Source organism: Lutjanus erythropterus, chromosome 3, assembly GCF_056507025.1.
Source record: "Lutjanus erythropterus isolate fLutEry1 chromosome 3, fLutEry1.hap2, whole genome shotgun sequence".
Taxonomy (NCBI): domain Eukaryota; kingdom Metazoa; phylum Chordata; class Actinopteri; order Lutjaniformes; family Lutjanidae; genus Lutjanus; species Lutjanus erythropterus.
In genome coordinates, this window is record NC_139319.1 from 1,040,386 (window position 1) to 1,063,411 (window position 23,026).

General features: G+C 39.9%; 1 protein-coding gene across 5 annotated transcripts; it reads left to right on the forward strand.

The window, feature by feature from the left end:
* The first annotated feature begins 11,656 nt into the window (after nucleotides 1–11,656).
* On the forward strand, nucleotides 11,657–21,463 carry LOC146329326 (protein NLRC3-like). 5 transcript variants are annotated; one of them, XM_084714587.1, is made up of 9 exons: nucleotides 11,657–13,393; nucleotides 15,872–16,042; nucleotides 16,883–17,053; nucleotides 17,224–17,397; nucleotides 17,722–17,895; nucleotides 18,035–18,202; nucleotides 19,211–19,384; nucleotides 19,481–19,536; nucleotides 19,658–21,463. In XM_084714587.1, the coding sequence occupies exons 1-9, from the start codon at nucleotides 11,790–11,792 to the stop codon at nucleotides 20,239–20,241; spliced, it is 3,276 nt and encodes a 1,091-aa protein (XP_084570713.1). In that variant the 5' UTR covers nucleotides 11,657–11,789; the 3' UTR covers nucleotides 20,242–21,463. The 5 variants fall into 5 exon arrangements, with proteins under 5 accessions (XP_084570713.1, XP_084570714.1, XP_084570715.1 ...); XM_084714588.1 differs by lacking the exons at nucleotides 15,872–16,042; nucleotides 18,035–18,202 and having other exon boundaries at nucleotides 19,481–19,542; XM_084714589.1 differs by lacking the exons at nucleotides 15,872–16,042; nucleotides 16,883–17,053; nucleotides 18,035–18,202 and having other exon boundaries at nucleotides 19,481–19,542.
* The last annotated feature ends 1,563 nt before the right edge of the window (nucleotides 21,464–23,026 follow it).

Below are 23,026 nucleotides of genomic sequence, written 5' to 3' on the forward strand. Positions count from 1 at the left end.
CCAAACATGACGTTGACATCCTGGGAATGAGACTCACCAATCACCTATCTCTCTGGTGCATTTATGAACACCTCAGACAAATCCCACTGATTCTACCTCTAATACTATTCTGAAATAATAATTTAATACCAATATTACATATTGGTATTCCACTCTTTCTGATGTTAATGTTACTCCAGTTTAACGGCTACAAGGAGCTAACTAGCTAATATCTGTCCTGGTTAGATGGTTTATATCTGACTCAAACTGTAGGAGGTTTGAGTTTAATCGAAGATTTGAACAGTAACTCAGCATTTATTTTGAACTGGACACGTAAAAGCTAATTTAACAGAGCATTTTACAGATTAAACTGACAACATTCAGTATGTTGAAGTTTACATAAACTGATAAGCTAAACTGGTAAAGTTGTTACAGTGGGAAAAAATACAGAATCCATCAGCTTCAGGGCTGCTACTTAAATAGCGAGTAACTACTCAAAAAAGAAAAACACAGACACACTTATATCTTTTTCTCCAAGTTTTTTATTTGATGAAATTATTTGACTGTAATTTGGTAGATCTCCACTTGATTTGTGTAATTCAAACTGTTGTCTCGTATTTCTGGCCATGATACACTGATGTATCTGGATTTAAAGGTATGAGGATGTGATGGCTGCAGACATTAACAAACACCAGCAGTGTCTGTCAGGTGTGATAGGCTGGGACAGTTTGTGTTGTTCTGGTTGGACGAGCCGTCTTTCTGTCTGGCCAGACTTAAATATTGGGGCTTATTTATAATATTATTTAATATTTATTGCAAAGTGGTTTTCATTTTAATATTAGAAAGTTGCAGAATTCCAGATCTCTCTGTACTGTTGTTAAAATTCAAATACAGACTGAAGCTCAGTATTATGTCGCCCTTCAGGACAGTAACTCTGTTACTATGGCAACAGAGAAAGTCAGCAGGATTTTACCAGCAGCTCCCTTCTTATCTTCTGGTTTACAACCATCAGCTTTATTGAAAAGAAGAATGACTTACAATTCAGCTTTAGAGTCGGGCTGAAACGATTCCTCAACAAACTCCACAAACTCCGTCACCAAAAACATGTCAATTCTTTGCATCAAAGCTGCATTTAATCCAGTAGTTTGTCCACGATCCGTATGAATCACCTCCCATGGTTCAACAACACAGTCATAGTAAATATGTATTTCACAAAAGGCTAAATTTGGTCTGTTACTAGTAATCCACTCCCATCTTTAAAAAACAAGGAAGGTCATCTGATATTTTTTTTTATCATCATCAGAATGCAAAAAATAAATTTAACAATACTGTTTTCACTGTGGGAGCTATTATTACGTGATCTTGTGTCCCTTGCTCGATGACAGGATTTGGGCAGCGGGACTGCTCACCACATTCGCAGGTGATGTGAGAGTGTCAGTTGGAGACGGTGTCACATGTGATGCAGTTGTGTTTGTTTAAATGAAAATAATCAAAAGTAATGAGGTACATTCATTTTAAATGTTCTGAACTGAATTTACAGAACAATTACTGTATGGTTACCATGATATAAACTTAAATCTACCATGATAGAAGATTTTTGTCATATTGCCCACTCCTATAACTTCTAATAATAGTAAAAAAAAAAACATCATGCATCAGGTCATAAGCTGAGAAATTATTATGAGAAATAACACAGAGCCTTCACAAAGTTTTCAGTCTTTTTGTCACATTTGTTCCTGTCACGTAATTACAATTTTTTAAGTTTTCTCTCTCTTTACTAACACAGTAAATTCAACACATTTATGAACTAAAACATGTTTGAATTCCTATGAAATTCTCTGTTTGTTTCCTTGTTGAGCTGCAGTGGACGGATAGAAACACAAAGAGAGAGAGTTTTTGTTTCTAAAACAGACAAACTTTGATTTGCGCAATCCAGATTGTTGATGTCTCATATTTCTGCTCTCACGTCACACTGATGTATCTGGATTTGAATTTGAAGGTATGAGGAAGTGACGGCCGTCAGTCAGATGAACAGAGACACCAGCAGCGTCTGTCAGTGTCTGCAGACGAAGGTCCAACGTCTCTTTGACCTCATGTGGACTTGAACAGGTGAGAACCCTGACAGGTAACATGACTCACCTTTGATGAAGAAACTCTGCTGTCAGTCGTTATATTTTCAGGTTACATAATATATTTGTAGATGAGAGCAGTGATTCATTCTTTAACACTGTGATTTACTGTTTGTAGATGTGAATATTGATGAATTCATTCACTCGTTATTCTCTGATATGTGACTTTTTGGTCAAAATGAGTCTTTTCATGTTTAGTTTGATTTGATTTAATCATCAGCAGAAACAAGTGAGATTTTAATCTGAGGTGACGTCACTGCTGAGTCAGAACTGGTCTGACAGCATCAACACTTTTTACCTGGAGACAAATTTAAAATAATTCATGTTGTGATATCAGACCCTGGAGGAGGCGGGGCTTGTGTTGTATTTCCTGAGTTTGATTTGTCAGGTTGGTTGTGTTTGATTGGCAGGTGTGTGTAACAAACCTCATGAATGTGTCTTGGTTTTGATTGTTGGACACACGTCCTCAACAACAGCAGAGCGGCCTTTTAATCCTGAACTACAGACTGAATAAAAACACTGTCCTCACAGACAGTCTCTGTGGAGGGACAGTTTGAAACCTGACACTCGCCACCGTCTCTCAGTTTCTGGAAATCCTAATATGTCCAAAGAGGTTGGGACCTGGGTGGAGCTAAGTGTGATAGGCTCAGACAGTTTGTGTTCTAGTTGGACGAGCTGTCTTTCTTTGTTTTTTGTTTTTTTTTGTTTTTTGTTTTTTTTACTTTTTTTTGTTGTTCCTTTACACCAGCATTCTGTGATGACCTGCCCTATTCTGCCTCTGGCTATTGTTTGAGTCTATTGAGGCTATTGTTTGGCTGAAATGATTCCTGGACAAACTCCAGAAACTCAATGACCAAAAACATGCAAATTCTTTGCATCAAAGCTGCATTTTGACTAAATTTAACCATCATGGTGTTAAATACAGATTTAAATGCAGCTGTTAGTAATAATTCACTCCCATCAGAGTCTTAAAAAAACAAGGAAGAGCACTTGATTTAAAAGCTGTTGTTTCACTTCTCAGGTCATCAGCAAAATGCAAAAAATAAAAAGATGAGAAATAAAATTTAATGATAATTTTGTGAGAGTTTACAAAGTTTACAAAGCAAAGAGCAGGATACTCAGGAGCCAAAATATCAGCAGAGAGCAAACAGAATGAGGTCAAACAGCAGCAAAACAAAATTCAGCCAAAACTGAGGTTGAACTAAGATACAAGCAAAAGACACTAAAACAGTAAAAACAAGACAGAACACTAAAAGAGATAAGAGGAAAACAAGAAAAACATGACAAATAGAATGGATGGAAATAGAGGGAGGAGAACGCAGAGACAAAATCCCGTTTACTAATGACTGATTACAGTTACATGACTGAATCTGTAGCCTTTTCTCTATGGGCAGGTTGTTTCAACATTGAGGGGCCCTGATGGAGAAAACACAGTCACCTTTAGTTTTAAGCCTCGACTTTGGAGCCACCAGGAGGGAACCGCCCGAGGATTTAAGGCTGCATACTTTGACCACAAGTTATATTCACAGATCCATCACTCTCTGCTGAACAGCCTCATCCTGTTTTAGAAAAGTCCACAGTTAAAACAACTAAAGAGCTGATAGAACAATGGTCAACTGTCACGGAGAAGAAAACACTGAACATACTGAACATAAAGTAGGTGTGACTGTTAAAAAATCCATAATATAGAGAATTATTTAAAAATTTAGTAAAATATCAGTAAAACTGATCTCTGATCAACATTCAGAGGAAATAATCTGATCAAACATCCTGCAGGTATTGTGTTCACTGTGTGGGTTCATTGTACAGTTTATCAGTTGTTCTGTACTGTTTTTGTTCTGCATTGAATATAATATGAAATATCTTTAAAACATGTCAGTCAGTCAGTTTAGTCAAAGATAGAAAAGGGGTCCTTTAAGGAAAACGGTTGTGAACCACTGCTTTAAACACGCAGCAGACAGAATCACAACGTCACTTCTTAGATATTACAGTGAAGCCCGAACTCAGACAACAGTAAACTGTGATGTGTGTGTTTAGTATTTTCAGTGAATTTGTTGTCAGAAAACTTCATGAGTTTCCTCCAATCAGAGCTCTGTGTGTTTGTCACATGTTCTCCTCCAGCATCCAATAATTAACCTGTTTTTCTTCTTCATTTTGGGGCTTCTACAGTTTGGACTTTGTGGAGTTCTGTCAGAGGTTAGAGCTGCTGTGAAAACTCCCATCAGATCGCTGACTGACAGACCTTTGACAACACTGCTGCTGACTGACAGCACTACAGCTCAGAGGTTTTCTCTCTGTACTAACACAGTAAATTCAACACATTTATGAACTAAAACATTTTTGAATTCATATGAAATTCTCTGTTTGTTTCCTTGTTGAGCTGCAGTGGACGGATAGAAACACAAAGAGGGACATTTCTTCTAAAACAGACTGTAAAACTTTGTAGATCATCATTTGATTTGTGTGACTCAGATTGTTGATGTCTCATATTTCTGCTCTCACGTCACACTGACGTGTCTGGATTTGAATTTGAAGGTATGAAAGTGTGACGGCTGTCAGTCAGATGAACACAGACACCAGCAGCGTCTGTCAGTGTCTGCAGACGAAGGTCCAACGTCTCTTTGACCTCATGTGGACTTGAACAGGTGAGAACCCTGACAGGTAACATGACTCACCTTTGATGAAGAAACTCTGCTGTCAGTCGTTATATTTTCAGGTTACATAATATATTTGTAGATGAGAGCAGTGATTCATTCTTTAACACTGTGATTTACTGTTTGTAGATGTGAATATTGATGAATTCATTCACTCGTTATTCTCTGATATGTGACTTTTTGGTCAAAATGAGTCTTTTCATGTTTAGTTTGATTTGATTTAATCATCAGCAGAAACAAGTGAGATTTTAATCTGAGGTGACGTCACTGCTGAGTCAGAACTGGTCTGACAGCATCAACACTTTTTATTTTTACACTGAAAGTTGATCTGCTGTTTTAATGTCTGACTGAACAAAACTACACACACAACAGAGACTCAGAGGACAGCAGCTGTTTGTCGTCTTTACCTGGAGACAAATGTAAAAAAAAAATTCATGTTGTGATGTCTAGACCCTGGAGGAGGCGGGGCTTGTGTTGTAAGTCAAGGCCAGTTTATTTACATAGCCACATTCAGAAACAAGGCAATTCAGAGTGCTTTACAGGAGGATATAAATAATTTAAAATAAGAAAGTAAGACAAAAATAAAATCAGATTTAAAAGAGATTTAAAAACAACGAGGAAAAGCAAACTGATAAATAGTTAAAACATAATAGAAATAGTATTTAAAAGACAAAAGCAAACTCGAATATAAAACCAGTGGCTACAGATTACGTTACGTTAGAGTTTATCACTGGAAAGCCGCAGCAGAAAGTAATATTTTAAGCCCTGATTTAAATGAGCTGACAGTTTCACCAGACATCAGATATTCAGGAATTTTGTTCCATACGTGGGGAACAGAGAAACTAAAAGCTGCTTCACTGTGCTTGGTTTTGATCCTGGGAACACTGAGTAAACCTGTTCCAGATGACCTGATGGCTTTGAGTGCTTCATAACATTTTAGTAAATCAGAGATGTTTTTAGGCCTGAGACCATTTAGTGCTTTAAAAACAATAAATAACTAACAGGATTTTAAGATCTGTCCTTTGACACACAGGAGTTCCCTTATTTTCCAGGCAACCAAAATGGAAAAACAGGTCCTGTTTCAGACTCTGAACGAACTGGGACAGGATGAATTTAAGTGTTTCAAGGGGATCCTGAAAGATGAACGCCTGGAAGACTACGCAACCATCCCAAACAGAAAGCTGGAGAACGCAGAGAGCTGGGAGACAGTTGATCTGATGACCCAGAACTACACACCTCCTGGAGCTGTGGAGGTGACCAAACGGGTTTTAAAGAAAATCAACAGGAGTGATCTGGTGCTGAGATTGGAACCAAAAGGTCAGTCACAGAAAGACAAAAACATGAAAAGACACCTGTTCAAATGTTGAGTTTAGAGTTTATAAGGGTTTCGAACATGATGATGTCAGTATATGATGGTCACTCCTGTTCTCTATCTGATCCAAGGGAAATATTTAGCGTTTAGAAATGTGTGTTGCTCTTACGCCAGTCTGATGGTAGTAAAAAAAAAAAAATCCTCAAAAAAGTTTAAATTGGGAGGGGAAAATATTCCCCAAACCAAGTCCAGCTCATACAGGAGTTCAAATGACTTCTGACAGCTTGTCACACCAAGGTTCAGCAGAATGATAACAAAATGAGCAGCACACTGTCACCTGTAAGCATACAGAAGGTACAAATTCTACTAATTCATTCTCATCACAAGTCAAAGCTGAACAGCATCGGGGTGCTCCTATAGCTCAGTTGGCAGAGCTTGCAACCCATGTTCTGAGGCTATCTGTCCTCTGCAGCGGTTGGCAGTTCACCTCCCACCTGCAGCCAATTTGCTGCATGTCATCCCCTCTCTCTACCCACCTCCCTGTCATCATCAGTTGTCTCTATCAGAAATTAAAGGCAAAAGCCAAAAAATAACCTTTAAAACAAAAAAAGCTGAACAGCATCAGTACTGCAGCAAAGCTGAACTGAAGAAATGGCAAACAACGATGCAGCCATATTGGGCTGACTGGCATTACCAAGCAAACACAAAACTTAGGCAAAACTTTGTGATGCGTCCAGCAACGAATGAAATCACAGCAGCAGATATTTAGCTTAGAGTCCAAATAAGGTCACACCGCAGGCAGAGTGTCTCAGTCTGATGTTACATCACTCAGACAATGACGACGTGGTGTAGAAAGAGTTCACTTTTATTATTCTTCACCAGCAGGACAGGTAAAACATGCAAGTCCCAGTGTAGCACCGAGCACACACACTCTTCCGATAAAGCGGGGCTTCGTCTAACAACTGACAAAAAACTTTTGCTTCCTCTACTACTTGACTAGCAGACATTTACCATACACAGTTTCACTCTGCCCCCTGCTGGTACAACTACTAAAACAAAAGAACTGGAAATCAGTGCCTCTTACTGAATTAAGTGTTAACTAAAAATAATAAGGAATGTACTATAAAAATATTTGTTTTTTCAGGTGTTACACTGACAGCAAACAGAAAAAAAACTTCCAGGGGCCTTTTTCAGAGAGCAGGCTCAACAAACCTGAGCCTAATCCTGAACCCTGAGTTGAATGAGCCTGAGAAGGAAAACTTGTCAGTTTTTTGCTCGAGAACAGCTGATCAGGTTTAGTTCAATCAGTTTGGAGTATGTTAACTCTTAGCTAAGCATGAACATGAAAGCCATCGTCAGTGGAGCTCCAGTACTATGATTCAACATGGCAACAAGTAAATACAGAGCAAAGATCCCATTTTAAGTTACATTTAGTAACCTAAATTTTATCAGCTGTAATCTGACAGGAACAAAATGCAGATGGCAGCAACTGAAGATGAAAATATGGATCAAACAGATAAGACACATAGTTTATTAATGGACCTCTGATTATAAAGTCAGAGACAACACAGTAATAATGATTTGTTTAAACTAACTGTAAATTTTTAGACATTTTTTTAATCTAAAAATCTTGATTAACACCATTCTGTTTTTCAACAGACAGATCACTGTCTCTGTCCTTATGTTTAGGAGAGATCAGTCATAGAAGTGCTCAAGTTTACGGCCTTGGGAAACAAACTAGTATCTAACCAGGATTTCATGTTTCTAAAAGCTTAAACTTCTGCAAATTAATGTGTTCCAAGATGTGCTTCGAGAAATTAGTGTTCAGTGTACCAGCGTTTCTGTTTAAATTGGTGTTTTGCTACATTTAGTCTTGGTTGAACGTGGCCCTCTTTCAGGTTCTACAGGAGGGGAGGAGTCAGAGTTAATGGAAGCAAACTTGTCAGTGAGTAGGTGAGCTTCACAGAGTCAGTTACTGTAGAGACAGACCCAGAGTCTGAGTGAGTGTGATAATTCACCCAAAGATGAAATTTCACTCGATATCTATTCACCCCTGTGCTGATGTGAGGATGGGTGAAGATCTCCAGTTCACAGCACATGGATACAGTCTGAGAGGCTGCAGTTGACATTTAGGCTAAAAACATGGTGTAAATGGCGTCTTTTTGGGTCAAATTTTAATGTTGCAGCTTATGGACACTTGGATTATACCACACAAGCAGTATGGAGACATTTTTTACATTTTAAAACTGGTCACCGTTCACTTCAAGTGTACGACTTTTGGCTGCAACACTGTTTTCCGCTGAAGCTCTGGGAGTGTTTTGTGAACTGGAGATCTTCACCCATCCTCACATCAGCACAGGGGTGAGTAGATATTGAGTGAAATTTCACTTTTGGGTGAATTATCACTTTAAATTATCTCTCTTTCTGAAACAGGAAAAGCCAGAGTTTCCTTCATGTCAGACTTAAGAAACACAGAGTTTTCATTAAACCTGCTTTCTGAAACAGGTCCCAATACAACAAGTATTGTAAACAAGTACCCATAAACAAATTATAATGGAATAAATACAATAAATAGAACAGAGAGAACAATATTATTAGTTTGCTACCACTTGGGGAAAAAAAAGCATTTTTGAGCTGTACACTTTTATTTATTTCTGATCTCACTGCTCCAGTACTGTGGCGGCGGGGGAAGCTGAGCTACAGATATTAACCTTGGGTAGAAAGTTCATCTAGAGATGTACCAATCCACGTTTTTCTGATTCAGTAGATTTCTGCCAATTCATTTTAAAATCACATGGCTTAATATATTGATGGAACAGACCACAAAATTGGCCACTCTAGGCGATCAAAGGCCTTCATTTTGTCTTGACAAAAGGACTACGGCAGCTCAGGTTTTGAGCTCCATATACAAGATACAATAGCCACCTCAAGTTTTCTGTGGCTACTGTGGTCATGTGACCCTTAAGTTGCCAAGCCATCACTTTGGCATAAATCTTTTTGTCAGCATTTAAGACCAAAAGAGGTCTGTAGCCAGTGCACTTGTAGGGTCTTTGCCCTTTTTTAAAGTAATGTTCTTAAAATGGAATTAACATCTCTAGAGAGTGCACCTGCCTAAGACCAAGCACAAAGGGCCAAAAAGCAAAGTAAAGCTCAGATTTCTTTCTGGACCTGGCAATTTGCCCTTATACATATGCTTTGTTACAAATTTTTCAGATTCGCTACCAAAGACATGCTCTATATGGATATTATTCAGAAAATGATTGTGTGCAGATTTATCAAGGCTAAACTCGGAGTTGTACTTTTCCTGATTTAAAAAAGGTAAAAAAAAAAATTGTGTTCATTTTCTTGGGATCAGTTTGCAGAGGGTCATCTTTAGATTCATCAGTCATATTGACTGTGTTGTTAAAATCCTGGACTTTGTTGTCACCGCAATATAATTATGAAAACTGTTTAGTGATAAACAAAAACACCACAAATTTCTGTGTTTTGTTATTGGATCAAATCAGAGTCTTAAAGCTGGGATTGATGTCACTGGAGAAACACCACAACACAACATAACACCATGTTGCTTCACGGGCAACTGTCCTGTTCTGTATTTGTCTTGCAATTAATAATACAATAAAACAATTAAAATTAAAAAAAAAAGAAAGAGAATCCAAATTAACCCCCCCCCCCGTCTTTAAAGTCGATCTCATCCTTTATTGTTTTGTAGTTTGAATGATTTCATTTATTCCCTGTTTTAAATAATATTTGTATATCATTGTATTGAAGAACAGCAGCTACAAATAAAGATTTATTGGTGGAGTTACACAGAGATCACAATCCAACTAATCAGCTGTACAAGATGAAATGATATAACCTACAGAACAGAACACAGAGACATTTAAATCAACACATGGAAGTGAGAAGGTAATTAAATTAACTTAATGAAAGATGAGTAATAAGTCAAACTGTAAATATAACACATAATCTGTGTCTGTCTTTGTGTCAGTAGATGTCAGTGATGTTGGACAGACTCCAGAGAACAGAGGACCTTCCTCCTCTCAGACTGAAGGTAAAGCTGCTGTATTCTCTGCTCTGTACGGAAGCCCTGAAGGACAAACTCTAGTTTTAACTTTGAAAAGTTAAAGGTTTAATATGCAACATTTTCTTTAAAAACAATGTATAGACTCATTTAAACATCATCTGTTTCAATCATCACTGATGATCCATGAGAAGTGTGTGGTGGTAGCTGTATCTGCAGAGGCTCCGCCCTCTGCCTGTATTTCCTTAGTTTTCTCATTATTCTGCTGCTCAGGACACTTTACCAACCTGAAACGTCAGTATTTGATGTCCTGGTATCTTTCTGATGCATTTATGAAGAGCTTGTATAAATCCTACTGATTCTATCATGAAGTTGGAAAATATATTTTATTGACTGGTGTTATATTTCTGAGGAATACAATAAATGTATTATTATTATTACAGTAATAATTTACAATATACATTATAGTCTCATTTAAATTAATCTCTTCTCTTACCTTAAATTCCATCAGAAATATAATCTATAAATGGAAACAGACACAAAATAAACAGGATCTGATCAAATCAGATGTTTCCATCCAGCTGTTTTTATGCACAATCTTAATTTGAACATAAAAAAATCAGGTTGAAACTGTGGAAAGTTGGGAAAAGGTACAAACACTGAAAAACATTTTTGTTTGCCCGAGGAGGAAATGTTGGTGTATCAATATAAAGAAAATGCAACATGAGGTCATGAATCATGTGACTTAAACGTCACTCAAGATTCTGCTGAGACAGTCAGTGAACTCCAAACTCCAAATGTATTGCTCAATTTAAGAACTAAAATTATTAACATGAATATTAATATATTAATGATTTCCTATGACTCATAAACAGACAGTAACTAATTCAGTGAACATTCAGCATTAATGTGAACTTTTTAGCATGAAAGAAGCAAACAAAAACATTTGGTCCAGAATAGAAGTTTCAAAGGAGGAACCACAGCACCACAGCTACAACACTGATGTCATAGAAACAATTATTTCAACTTGACATGTTTCCTTAATCTCTGATGACACATGGTAATTTTATAATTTATTACACTATATGTAGCGACTTCTGAGAACAAAGAGTTGCTGAGAGGCTGAGGCCGGGCCTTTTACTTTGTCTAACGCACTTAACGAAAAAATCACTGAGATACAAAAAAATACATTTAACTTTTTCATTAATGAAAAGAATAATCAACTCATGATACTGTGCACAATCAACTAATCAAAGTGTCACAGTGATCAAAGAAAATGGCGGTTAACAAAAAATATGGCGACTCTGCTCCCGACACATGAACATGAACTTAAACTTTGCTGTTACACATTTAAAAATCTTTCTTGTTTTACCTGTAACTGCAAAATTCGGTTTAACTGCAGTTTGTTTGTTTGTTTCTGTTTCTGTCTCACAGATGAGATTATTCCAGTACCAGAACCACAACCCATCTCATATTACCAAAAACTGCTTCAGTCAAACCTCCAGGATAAGTTTATGTGTGTACAAGAGGCTTGGCTGGAAAGGAAGGATAAGCAACTTCTAGATGAAATCTACACAGAGCTGTACGTCACAGCTGGAGGTGACGTTCACATCAACAAACAGCATGAGGTCAGACAGATTGAAGCAGCAGTGAAGCCAGCAGATACAGAGACATCAATTGAACCCAGTGACATGTTCAAACCTCCATCTGGAAAAGAAATATCCATAAGAACAGTGCTGACCAATGGAATCGCAGGAATTGGCAAAACATTTCTTGTGCGCAAGTTTGTGTTGGACTGGGCTGAAAGAAGAGACAATCAAGATGTGCATCTCATTTTCCCCTTCACCTTCCGCCAACTGAATTTACGGAAAGGAGAAAAGTTTTGTTTGGCAAAGCTGATTCATAAATGTATCACAGAGACCAGAAGCATCCCAGAAGAAGCTCTTAATTACATCTTTACATCTCTGCAGTCATCAGGAATCACCAACTTTGACAAAAGTACATTCAAACTTCTGTTTGTTCTGGATGGACTGGATGAGAGCCGCCTTGAAATGGACTGTTCTTCTAAACAAAACCAGGACGCAGACCTTGATGTGACAGAGTCCACCTCAGTGGATGTTCTGATGACAGAACTCATCAAGGAGAATCTGCTCCCCTGTGCTCGACTCTGGATAACCACACGACCTGCAGCAGCCAATCAGATCAGTTCTGACTTTGTTGACATGGTGACAGAGGTCAGAGGGTTCACTGACCCACAGAAGGAGGAGTACTTCAGGAAGAGATTCACAGATGAGGAGAAGTCCGGCAGAATCATCTCCCACATCAAGACATCACGAAGCCTCCACATCATGTGTCACATCCCAGTCTTCTGCTGGATCACTGCTACAGTTCTGGAGGACGTGTTGAAGACCAGAGAGGGAGGAGAGCTGCCCAAGACCCTGACTGAGATGTACACTGAATTCCTGTGGTTTCAGGTTCATCAGACAAAAGAGAAGTATGACCCAGAAAAGTGCATTCAGTACATTAAGTCATTAGCAAAACTGGCTTTCCACCAGCTGACAAAAGGCAACCTGATCTTCTATGAGAACGATCTGACAGAGAGCGGCATTGATGTCAGTGGAGCCTCGAAGTGTTCAGGAGTGTTCACAGAGATCTTTAAAGAGGAACGTGGGAGGAAGAATGATGAAGACAAGAAGATGTTCAGCTTCGTCCATCTGAGTGTTCAGGAGTTTTTGGCAGCTTTGTATGTGGAGAAATCGCTCATCAACAAAAACAAGAATGTGATGTCTGAACCAGGACAAACTGTTGGTGAACGTGTGCAAACGTTTTTCAGCAAAACATCTGTGACAGAGGTCCACAGGTTTGCTATTGACAAGGCCTTACAGAGTCCAACTGGACACCTGGACTTGTTCCTCCGTTTCCTCCTGGGTCTTTCTCTGCAGACCAGACTCCCTCAAGGTCTCATGAAAAAGAAAAGAAGCTCACAGACCAATCAGGAAACTGTCAAGTACATCAGAGAGAAGATCAGTGAGAATCTGTCTCCAGAGAGAAACATCAATCTGTTCTACTGTCTGAATGAACTGAATGATGGTTCTCTAGTGGAGGAGATCCAACAGTACCTGAGTTCAGGAAGTCTCTCCCCAGATAAACTGTCTCCTGCTCAGTGGTCAGCTCTGGGCTTCATCTTACTGTCATCAGAAAAAGATCTGGACGTGTTTGACCTGAAGAAATACTCTGCTTCAGAGGAGGCTCTTCTGAGGCTGCTGCCAGTGGTCAAAGCCTCCAACAAAGCTCTGTAAGTACACAGATCATCTTCATCATCTTCATCTTCTTCTTCCTCCGCTTATCCGGGGCCGGGTCGCAGGGGTAGCAGTCTAAGCATGGATGCCCAGACTTCCCTCTCCCTGGACACTTCCTCCAGGTCTTCCAGGAGGATCCCAAGGCGTTCCCAGGCCAGCCAAGTGACATAGTTCCTCCAGTGTGTCCTGGGTCTTCCCTGGGGCCTCCTCCTGGTGGGGCATGCCCGGAACACCTCCCCAGGGAGGCGTCCAAGAGGCATCCAATATAGATGCCTGAGCCACCTCAGCTGGCTCCTCTTGATGTGGAGGAGCAGAGGCTCTACTCTGAGCTCCTCTCAGGTGACAGAGCTCCTCACCTTATCTCTAACCCCACCACCCTGTGGCGGAACCTCATTTCAGCTGCTTGTATCTGAGATCTTGTTCTTTCTGTCATGACCCAAAGTTCATGACCATAGGTGAGGGTAGGAATGTAGATTGACCGGTAAATCGAGAGCTTCACCTTTCGGCTCAGCTCCTTCTTTCCCACGACGGACCGGTACAATGACCGCATTACTGTTGCCGCTGCACTGATCCATCTGTCAATCTCACGCTCCATCCTCCCCTCACTTGTGAACAAGACCCCAAGATACTTGAACTCCTCCACTTGAGGCAGTAACTCTCCTCCGACCTGGAGGGGGCAAGCCACCTTTTTCCGATTGAGAACCATGGCCTCGGACTTGGAGGTGCTGATTCTCATCCCAACCGCTTCACACTCGACCGCACACCGCCCCAGTACCTGCTGAAGGTCCTGGTTCAAAGGAGCCAACAGGACAACATCATCTGCAAAAAGCAGAGATGAAATCCTGTGGTCCCCAAACTGGACTCCCTCCAGCCCCTGGCTGCGCCTAGAAATTCTGTCCATAAAAATAATGAACAGAACCGGTGACAAAGGGCAGCCCTGCCGGAGTCCAACTTGCACCGGGAACAGGTCTGACTTACTGCCAGCAATGCGAACCAAGCTTCTGCTCCGGTCATACAGAGACCATATGGCCCCTAGTAGAGGGCCTCGGACTCCATACTCCCAAAGCACCTCCCACAAGGGACACGAGGGACACGGTCAAATGCCTTCTCCAAGTCCACAAAACACATGTGTGGACTGGTTGGGCAAACTCCCATGAACCCTCAAGCACCCTGTGGAGGGTAGAGAGCTGGTCCAGTGTTCCACAACCAGGACGATAACTGCAGATATTAATAGTATCACGTGTCAGGATGTTTTCAGCTAATGAAAGCTTTGCCAACTGATAGTTGAGCTGATTTTGATGTTGATGAGGTGATCAACTGAAAAACTGGCACTGATTCTTTAGTTTCATTATACCTCCTCAGTAAGACATGTTAAAAAAAAAATCTGCTAAAAGTAGAAGAACTGAAATGTCCACAAAGTATAAAATTAAAAATTTGTCTTCTTAAGGACATTTTTACTGACTGTTTTTGTGCAAAACAAAATAAACCTCACCTTTTCTCCACACTTGAGATGCCATCTTTGGTCTTGTTGCACCTTTTTCATCTTGTTAAATCTTTTACATAATTTTTGGTCTTGTTACATCTCTTATTTTTCTATTTTTGTCTTTAAACTCATTTTTGGTCATTAGTCTTTTTCTTCTTGTCACATACTTTTTTGGTCGTGTGGCATCCTTAATTTCACTTTTTGTTTTGTGACATTGTTTTCAGTATCTTTTTTGTCTTGTTATGTCTGTCATGCATGCACTCATGGATACACCAAGGAATTTTAATTTCCAGTCATTGTTCCATCCATCTAGGTTGAAACCAGTCTTGATGTTGGAAGACGGTGCGCAATGATGCAAAATAAAAATTAGCAATGCTTCTCCTCTAATACATTAAACCTAAGGTCACGCACCTGTTTTAAAGATGTAAGGAGTCGAAAGTACAGATATTCATGTTCAAATGTAGGGAGTAAAAGTAACAAGTTGCCAGAAAAATAAATACTCAAGTTAAAACCAGATACCTGAAAACTAATTTAGTACAGTAACATTATTTTTACAAATTTACTTCCCATTCTGATTAATGAGACCCCCAAGATTTGAATGTAAATTTTGAAATTTTCATCAATTGCTGTTAGAGCCCAGTAATAAAAAAAAAACACTAATCATCTAAACATCATTACCTGAGATTTCTAATGAATGATTGTTTGACTCAACTCAATAAGAGAACCTACAGAAATGTGATGTGTTTTACCTTTTATGCTGGAAATATACTTGCTTTTAACTATGCGTTCGCATACGCACCCCTACGCATCCCTATGCTTCATGGCTGCTTCGCGAATCCTGCGTCCATTTGGAGCGATGGTTGTGCGCATACTCAGAAATTAACGCTACGCATACGCGAACGCAAATGCATGGTTAAACAGCAAGTATATCTCCAGCCTTAGACAACAGAAACCGTCTCAGTGTTTGTCTTTGTCATTAACTTTCCTTCAGTTTGAGTGGCTGTAATCTGTCAGAGAGAAGCTGTGAAGCTCTGTCCTCAGTTCTCAGCTCCAAGTCCTCGAGTCTGAGAGACCTGGACCTGAGTAACAGCCACCTGCAGGATTCAGGAGAGAGTCTCTGTGCAGCACTGAAGAGTCCACACTGTAGACTGAAGACTCTCAGGTCAGGATTTTACTCAGTTTCTTTGCTCTCATCAGTTATTTTTTTTTTCATCAAACAAGCTCTAATAAACCTACTGTACACTACCTGCCCAGCAGCAAACAGACGCAGTTAGGGACTAGGTGATTAACAAAGTGGCACTTCATCAGCTAAACAGCCATATGATTTACAGAATTACATTTCCACACATTCTGCTCCATTTTGTTCTTCTCTATTGGAATAGCTTTGGCAGGTTACCGCAGAAGTAGGCACGTTTGTGAAGAGATTCACAATATCAATTCAACTGAGATCTATATGCTGTAAATTCATTCCCTTGTGAGGGAGCTGGATTTGTGAGATTCCAAGGTCATAGTTTATTTTACATTAATGCCTGCAAAATGTAATACAGTGAATGAACTGTAAAATTCATGCAGATTTGTGGCTATGTTTTACACTGAAGCACCTTGAAATGATATAGTTTATAATTCATTATCACACAGATGTCTGCTGTCTTTCAGCAATGATAAATAAACATTTTTCTGGAACAAAACCAATTTTTAAATCCAATCCAATGTCCACAGACTTTTTGTTGAGTTTTGTTTTGCTCTTCTTCTGTGGTGTGCTAGCTTTAGCAGGTCACGCCAGAAGTAGACAAATGTTTGCTACGACATTCACAACATCATGTCAGTGTTGTTGTGCTGTCCCCAAGTGGTCATAAATATATGAATGATGATTTAAGTCAGAATAGTTTATTGATGGCAGGTTCTGTTGTCATTTGACAATTTAGTAGCAAAGTGTTTCAAAGCAGTGTACTGATGATGGGAATGAGCAAATGTTTTACATGTGTACTATACACATTTTCAGGCTGAGTGGCTGTAATCTGTCAGAGAGAAGCTGTGAAGCTCTGTCCTCAGTCCTCAGCTCCCAGTCCTCGAGTCTGAGAGACCTGGACCTGAGTAACAACGACCTGCAGGATTCAGGAGTGAAGCGTCTCTCTGGACTGGAGAATCCACACTGTACACTGGAAATGCTCAGGTCAGGATAAAAATAACTGTTAATGGTGAATCTTAACCGTCACAATATATTGTCATTTTAGAACTACTCTTTTTATACATTGCTGTGAGTGCAGTGCACATCAAAATAAAAATGTATTCCAAGTCAAATATAGAGAGAAATTATTTCACATATTCTTTACATATTTTCAGGCTGAGTGGCTGTAATCTGTCAGAGAGAAGCTGTGAAGCTCTGTCCTCAGTCCTCAGCTCCCAGTCCTCGAGTCTGAGAGACCTGGACCTGAGTAACAACGACCTACAGGATTCAGGAGTGAAGCAAGTCTGTGCTGGACTCCAGAGTCCACACTGTAGACTGAAGACTCTCAGGTCAGGATTCAGTTTCTGTTTAACAGTTAACCATTTCAATTTAGATTGAAATACAAGTCAGTGTTTATGTTTTGAAAAGCTGTCAGAAAAATAAATACTCATGTCTGATTAATGAGATCCCTGAGATTTCAATGTAAATTTTGAAATTTTCATCATTGCTGTTAGAGCCCAGTAATAAAAAATCACTAGTCATCTACACATTTGTCACCTGAGATTCTTGTTTGACTCAACTCAATAAGAGAACCTACAGAAATGTGATGTGTTTTACCTTGTAGACAACAGAAACAGTCTCAGTGTTTGTCTTTATCTCTAACTCTCCTTCAGGCTGAGTGGCTGTAATCTGTCAGAGAGAAGCTGTGAAGCTCTGTCCTCAGTCCTCAGCTCCCAGTCCTCGAGTCTGAGAGACCTGGACCTGAGTAACAACGACCTGCAGGATTCAGGAGTGAAGCGTCTCTCTGCTGGACTCCAGAGTCCACACTGTAGACTGGAGAAACTCAGGTCAGGATTAAAAATAGCTGTCGAGGGGGAACCATAACTCTCATATCATGTTGTCATTTTAGCACTTCTCTTTTTATACATTGCTATGTCAAGTCAAATATACAGAGAAATTATTTAACGTATTCTGTACATATTTCAGGTCGAGTGGCTGTAATCTGTCAGAGAGAAGCTGTGAAGCTCTGTCCTCAGTTCTCAAGTCCTCAAGTCTGAGTGACCTGGACCTGAGTAACAACCACCTGCAGGATTCAGGAGTGAAGCGTCTCTCTGCTGGACTCCAGAGTCCACACTGTAGACTGGAGACTCTCAGGTCAGGATTCAGCTTCTGTTAAACAAATGAAATGATTTAAATGTTGTTTGCTATTGAAGTTCACGTAAAGATACTCAACACAGTGTGGAATTATACTCAAAATGCCTGTCTTCGAAAAAAGTTTACACATTCTTTTAATTCTGCAGCAATCATTAAAGTTCCTCTTATAAGTATTTTTTACATTGACAGCCAAACAAATGACCATTTGTCCTGTAAAAGGTGTCACTCAGCAGCAGCAGGAAGCTTTTTTCATCAAACACGTTCTGATAGACCCACTGTACACTACCTGTCCAGCAGCACAGCGCAGACAGACACAGGTAGAGACAAGCAAGACAACAAAGAGGAACATGTTCCAGGTAGAAAGACAAATATTTTCTCAAGAGTTGGTGGACACTTAAATCCTTAATGTCCTCTCACACTGCTCTGCTTTTACCAGCCTGACAACCACCTGCCCACAAGAGTGTTCTCCCAAAATGCAAAGCATTTCTAAAACCCGCTGCTGCTGCTGCTGCTGCTGCTGCTGCTGCTGCTGCTGCTGCTGCTGCTGCTGCTGCTGCTGTGGTCTGTGCTGCAGTGACAGGCAGGCATTTTGGTGATCATTTCGCTGGTACAACTTACCCAGATGTCCACAACACATATGCAACTTTGGAAATGCTGTCCCAGTTTTTTTTCTGGTTGTCCTTGTATGTGGCTAGCATCGTGCTGTAAGGCTCCAGGTATTCAGACACCAGCACTATCATCTCCTCAATGATCACTTCTTTCTGACCCCCAATGTCTGCTCCCCTCTCTTTGATTGGCCAAAGTCAGGTGGCAACTGCTCCTTACTTCTACCGCCATGACTGTGACTACTTTTCCTTTGCCACCATCCCCTCATTGAAATGACTGGGGGTAGCAATCACACAGCAGAGTGAAAAGGCTTTTATTTAACAAAAGCACTTAGCAAACAAAATCACTGACATGGAAAGAATTGATTAAAACAAATTAGATATTCTATCTGTCTCTCTACAGTCTGTCAGGCTGTCTGATCACAGAGGAAGGCTGTACTTCTCTGGCCTCAGCTCTGAGATCCAACCCCTCCCATCTGAGAGAGCTGGACCTGAGCTACAATCATCCAGGAGACTCAGGAGTGAAGCTTCTGTCTGCTGGACTAAAGGATCCACACTGGAGACTGGACACTCTGAGGTATGAACACAAGGGGTACAACAGATCACAAAACTTGCAGCTGTGGTTGATATCAGACCTTCTGAAGGTTCATTCTGACTTTGTTTCTTCCTCCAGGGTGGATCATGGTGGAGAGCAGTGGCTGAAACCTGGTCTGAGGAGCTCCAGTCTGAGTATGTGTTCACTGTGATTCATGAAAACAATCAGTCAGTCTGTTAATGAAGCAACAAATAAACCCATCAGGTGTGTTAGATGATAAACTGCTGCTGTGTTGTGTCTCGTTCTCTCCATCAGATGCCTGTGAACTCACAGTCGACACAAACACAGTAAACACAAACCTCAAACTGTCTGACAACAAGGTGACACGTTTGAGAGAGGAGAAGCAGCCATATCCTGATCATCCAGAGAGGTTTGACTGCTGGGCTCAGCTGCTGTGTAGAAATGGTCTGACTGGTCGCTGTTACTGGGAGGTCGAGTGGAGAGGAGGGGTTGATATATCAGTGAGTTACAGAGGAATCAGGAGGAAAGGAACCGGTGAAGACTGTTTGTTTGGATGGAATAATCAGTCCTGGAGTCTGAGCTGCTCTGATGATGGAGGTCGTTACTCTGTCTGGCACAATAAGAGAGAAACAGTCCTCCCCTCCTCTTCCTCCTCCTCCTCCTCCTCCTCCTCCTCCTCCTCCTCCTCCTCCTCCTCCTCTGTCTCTCACAGAGTAGCAGTGTATGTGGACTGTCCTGCTGGCTCTCTGTCCTTCTACAGAGTCTCCTCTGACACACTGATCCACCTCCACACCTTCAACACCACATTCACTGAACCTCTTTATCCTGGATTTGGAGTCTGGACACCTGGTTCTTCAGTGTCTCTGTGTTCACTGTAGGAGGGACACACACACACACACACACACACACAGACATGCACACACTTGGAGCAAACGTGAAGATTTTAGTTTTAGATTCTCTGAAGTTTGGAATCTGTTTTTTTCTCTCACATAAATAAACATGTATATACAATAAAATCAGGTTCCACACATACATGCATGTAACTCATCAAAAACATGTCTTTTCTTGGACAGATTGATTCAGATCAATCTTTTACAAATATGATTCCAGAGTTTAGAATCAGATTATTGTTGATTTAATTCAAATTTTACTCAGTTATATTTATGCTGTAAGTAATTATTATTGCCATAATCCATTAATGTACCAATTGTATTCATTATTATAAAGTTAGTTGTTTGGTTTGTCAAATATCAGCAACTAATGAAAAATGTCATCTTAGCTCCCAGATTCTTTGATGTTTTTTTAAATGTCTTGTTTTGTTTGACCAACAGTCCAAATCGCAAAGATATTCAGTTTATTCTACATCAGCATAAAACCAGAGAATATTCACATTTCAGAAAATGGAGCCGTCAAAGTTTTATTATTCTTGATTCAAAAAATGATCAAATGATTATTTGATTCTCACAACTGTTGCCAATTTTCTGTTGATCAATACATATGAACGTATAGAGGAGAGCGTTGGTGTTAGTTATATAATGTAAAGTATTAAATAGGTTCTGTTTGTGCTTTTTAAACTGCAGTTGTAATGAATATTATGTAGAGTTTTTAGAACAGCATTTCCGGTCACACGTTGGGTGATGTAAACAGGAAGTGTAATGTTGCCATGGAGACAGTGAGTGGGGCTTGGGCAAAGCTGGGCCCTGTTTCAGTTTTACGTGTTAGTGAATCTGCACCATGAAAAGTCATGCCGCATAAGCTATTAGCACTTCCTGTTTGCCCTGTAACCATGGAAATGGATTACTTTAATACTGAAGAAAAATCTGAATTTGATGATTATAAGGCGACAAGTTGTAAGAAATTTCTCTTTATGATTTTCAAGCACAGAATTCCTGTTATAATCATGTTTTTCAATATGATCCAGCTTTTGTTTGTTTGTATAGATGTGTCTTTTATATCCACCATGATGTTACAATGATTGAGTTGTTGAGAAACTAAATACAAGTCAACTCATTTTAGAAGAGTTTAATCTGGAGGACAGTTGAAACTTCTTCCTGTGTACGCGTGTTCTGAGAATAAATGAAGAATAAATTTATAGTGCAATTATAGTGCCATAGTTTTTTTCCCAAGTAAAACTTCTGGATTCCGTCTTTTTGTACTTTTTACCTGCCTCACTAAAGAGCACCTGCCATCCGAGCCGTGCTGCGTTTCCTTCTCCCATTATAAATGTTGATAATATGTTTGCACAACAGCAGAATCTCTGTGTGGAGGAGTTGAGGAGGTGCAGGTGGTGGATGTTTGCGACGTTGTGATGTATTAAGTGTAAGAGAAGAAAACGGGCCTCATTCACAAACAGTGCATACGCACATATTTGTGTTTTAACCATTGATCTGAACTTTTAAGCACAAATCTGGGATTCATTAATATTTTCTTGCCTGAATTTGTTTGTTCTCTGTGAACAAATTTAGAACTGTCTGCCTGGCTGTCTTAGAATAGTATATCAAACTGCATTCATTAAAAATGCTTTTCTATCTTGGAAGTGTTTTATAGTTGATTTATCTTGTCTTATTTTCCTTGTTTTTAAGATGTTATCATAAATGTCATGTTTATGGGCTTTTCTTTTAAGCACCTTGTGTTGCATTTTATGAATATATTGTGCTAGATTAATAATTATTATTATCACTGGGTGAAAATCACTTTCACCCTCATTTTTTCGGGTCTGTTTTTCTAACGCATCAACTTTAATGTCAAACCATTTCTTTTTCATCTGAGAGAAGTTATTGCAGTACTGTTATTATCATTAGTCACAAAAGTGTGTTTTCTGTCCTCCTTGGTCATGTGCAGTGCAGCTGTGTGGTACAGACTGAATGGGAGGAGGCGGCATTCAATATTATGGAGATTATTTCCTGATTGTTTCACAGCGGTTGAGATGTAGACACGTATACCCACCTTCCCCCAAACACTGTAGCAACACCTGGTTCTGCCTGTTACTATGACTTCACTGCTCCCTACGTAGAAAAAATCTAGAAAAAAAGGGGGCGTGTCAGTATGCAGATTGCAGGCAGCAGGTATGAGCCTGTCAGTTTAAAAAGATTCTGATTCACTAACATATGCATGGTGGTTAGAACAATCTTGGCTGGTGAGCACGTTTCATCAATCAGATGGCAACTTTATGTGGCAACTTGTATTTTAATTAACGATCTATTCATGTTAATGAATGGTGCCCACTATGTGTCTGAAGTCAAGAAATGTAATGACCAAGTAAAGGGTCGCCTATCCCAGCTGACTTTGCGAGAGGCGGGGTTCACCCTGGACAAGTCGCCAGTTCATCGCAGGGCCGTGACATAGAGACAGACGACCACTCACACTCACACCTACAGGCAATTTAGGCTTAGTTCACACGGCAGGTCTTAATGCTCAATTGCGATTTTTTTACACAGATCCGATTTTTTTGTTTGGCAGTTCACGTTACTTTTTAAATGTGACCACGGTCCAGAACAGACCTGCATGCGCAGAAGAACAATAACAAAGATGTCAGGACGTCACGCGCAGCGCGCTGTTTACAGTGTTGTGCCTTGAAATGCACCCCCTTACGTCACTCTGTTCGAAATCTACTATCACAGCCAACGAATTGGGAAAACTCTTAACATTTTAGTGTAATTATTT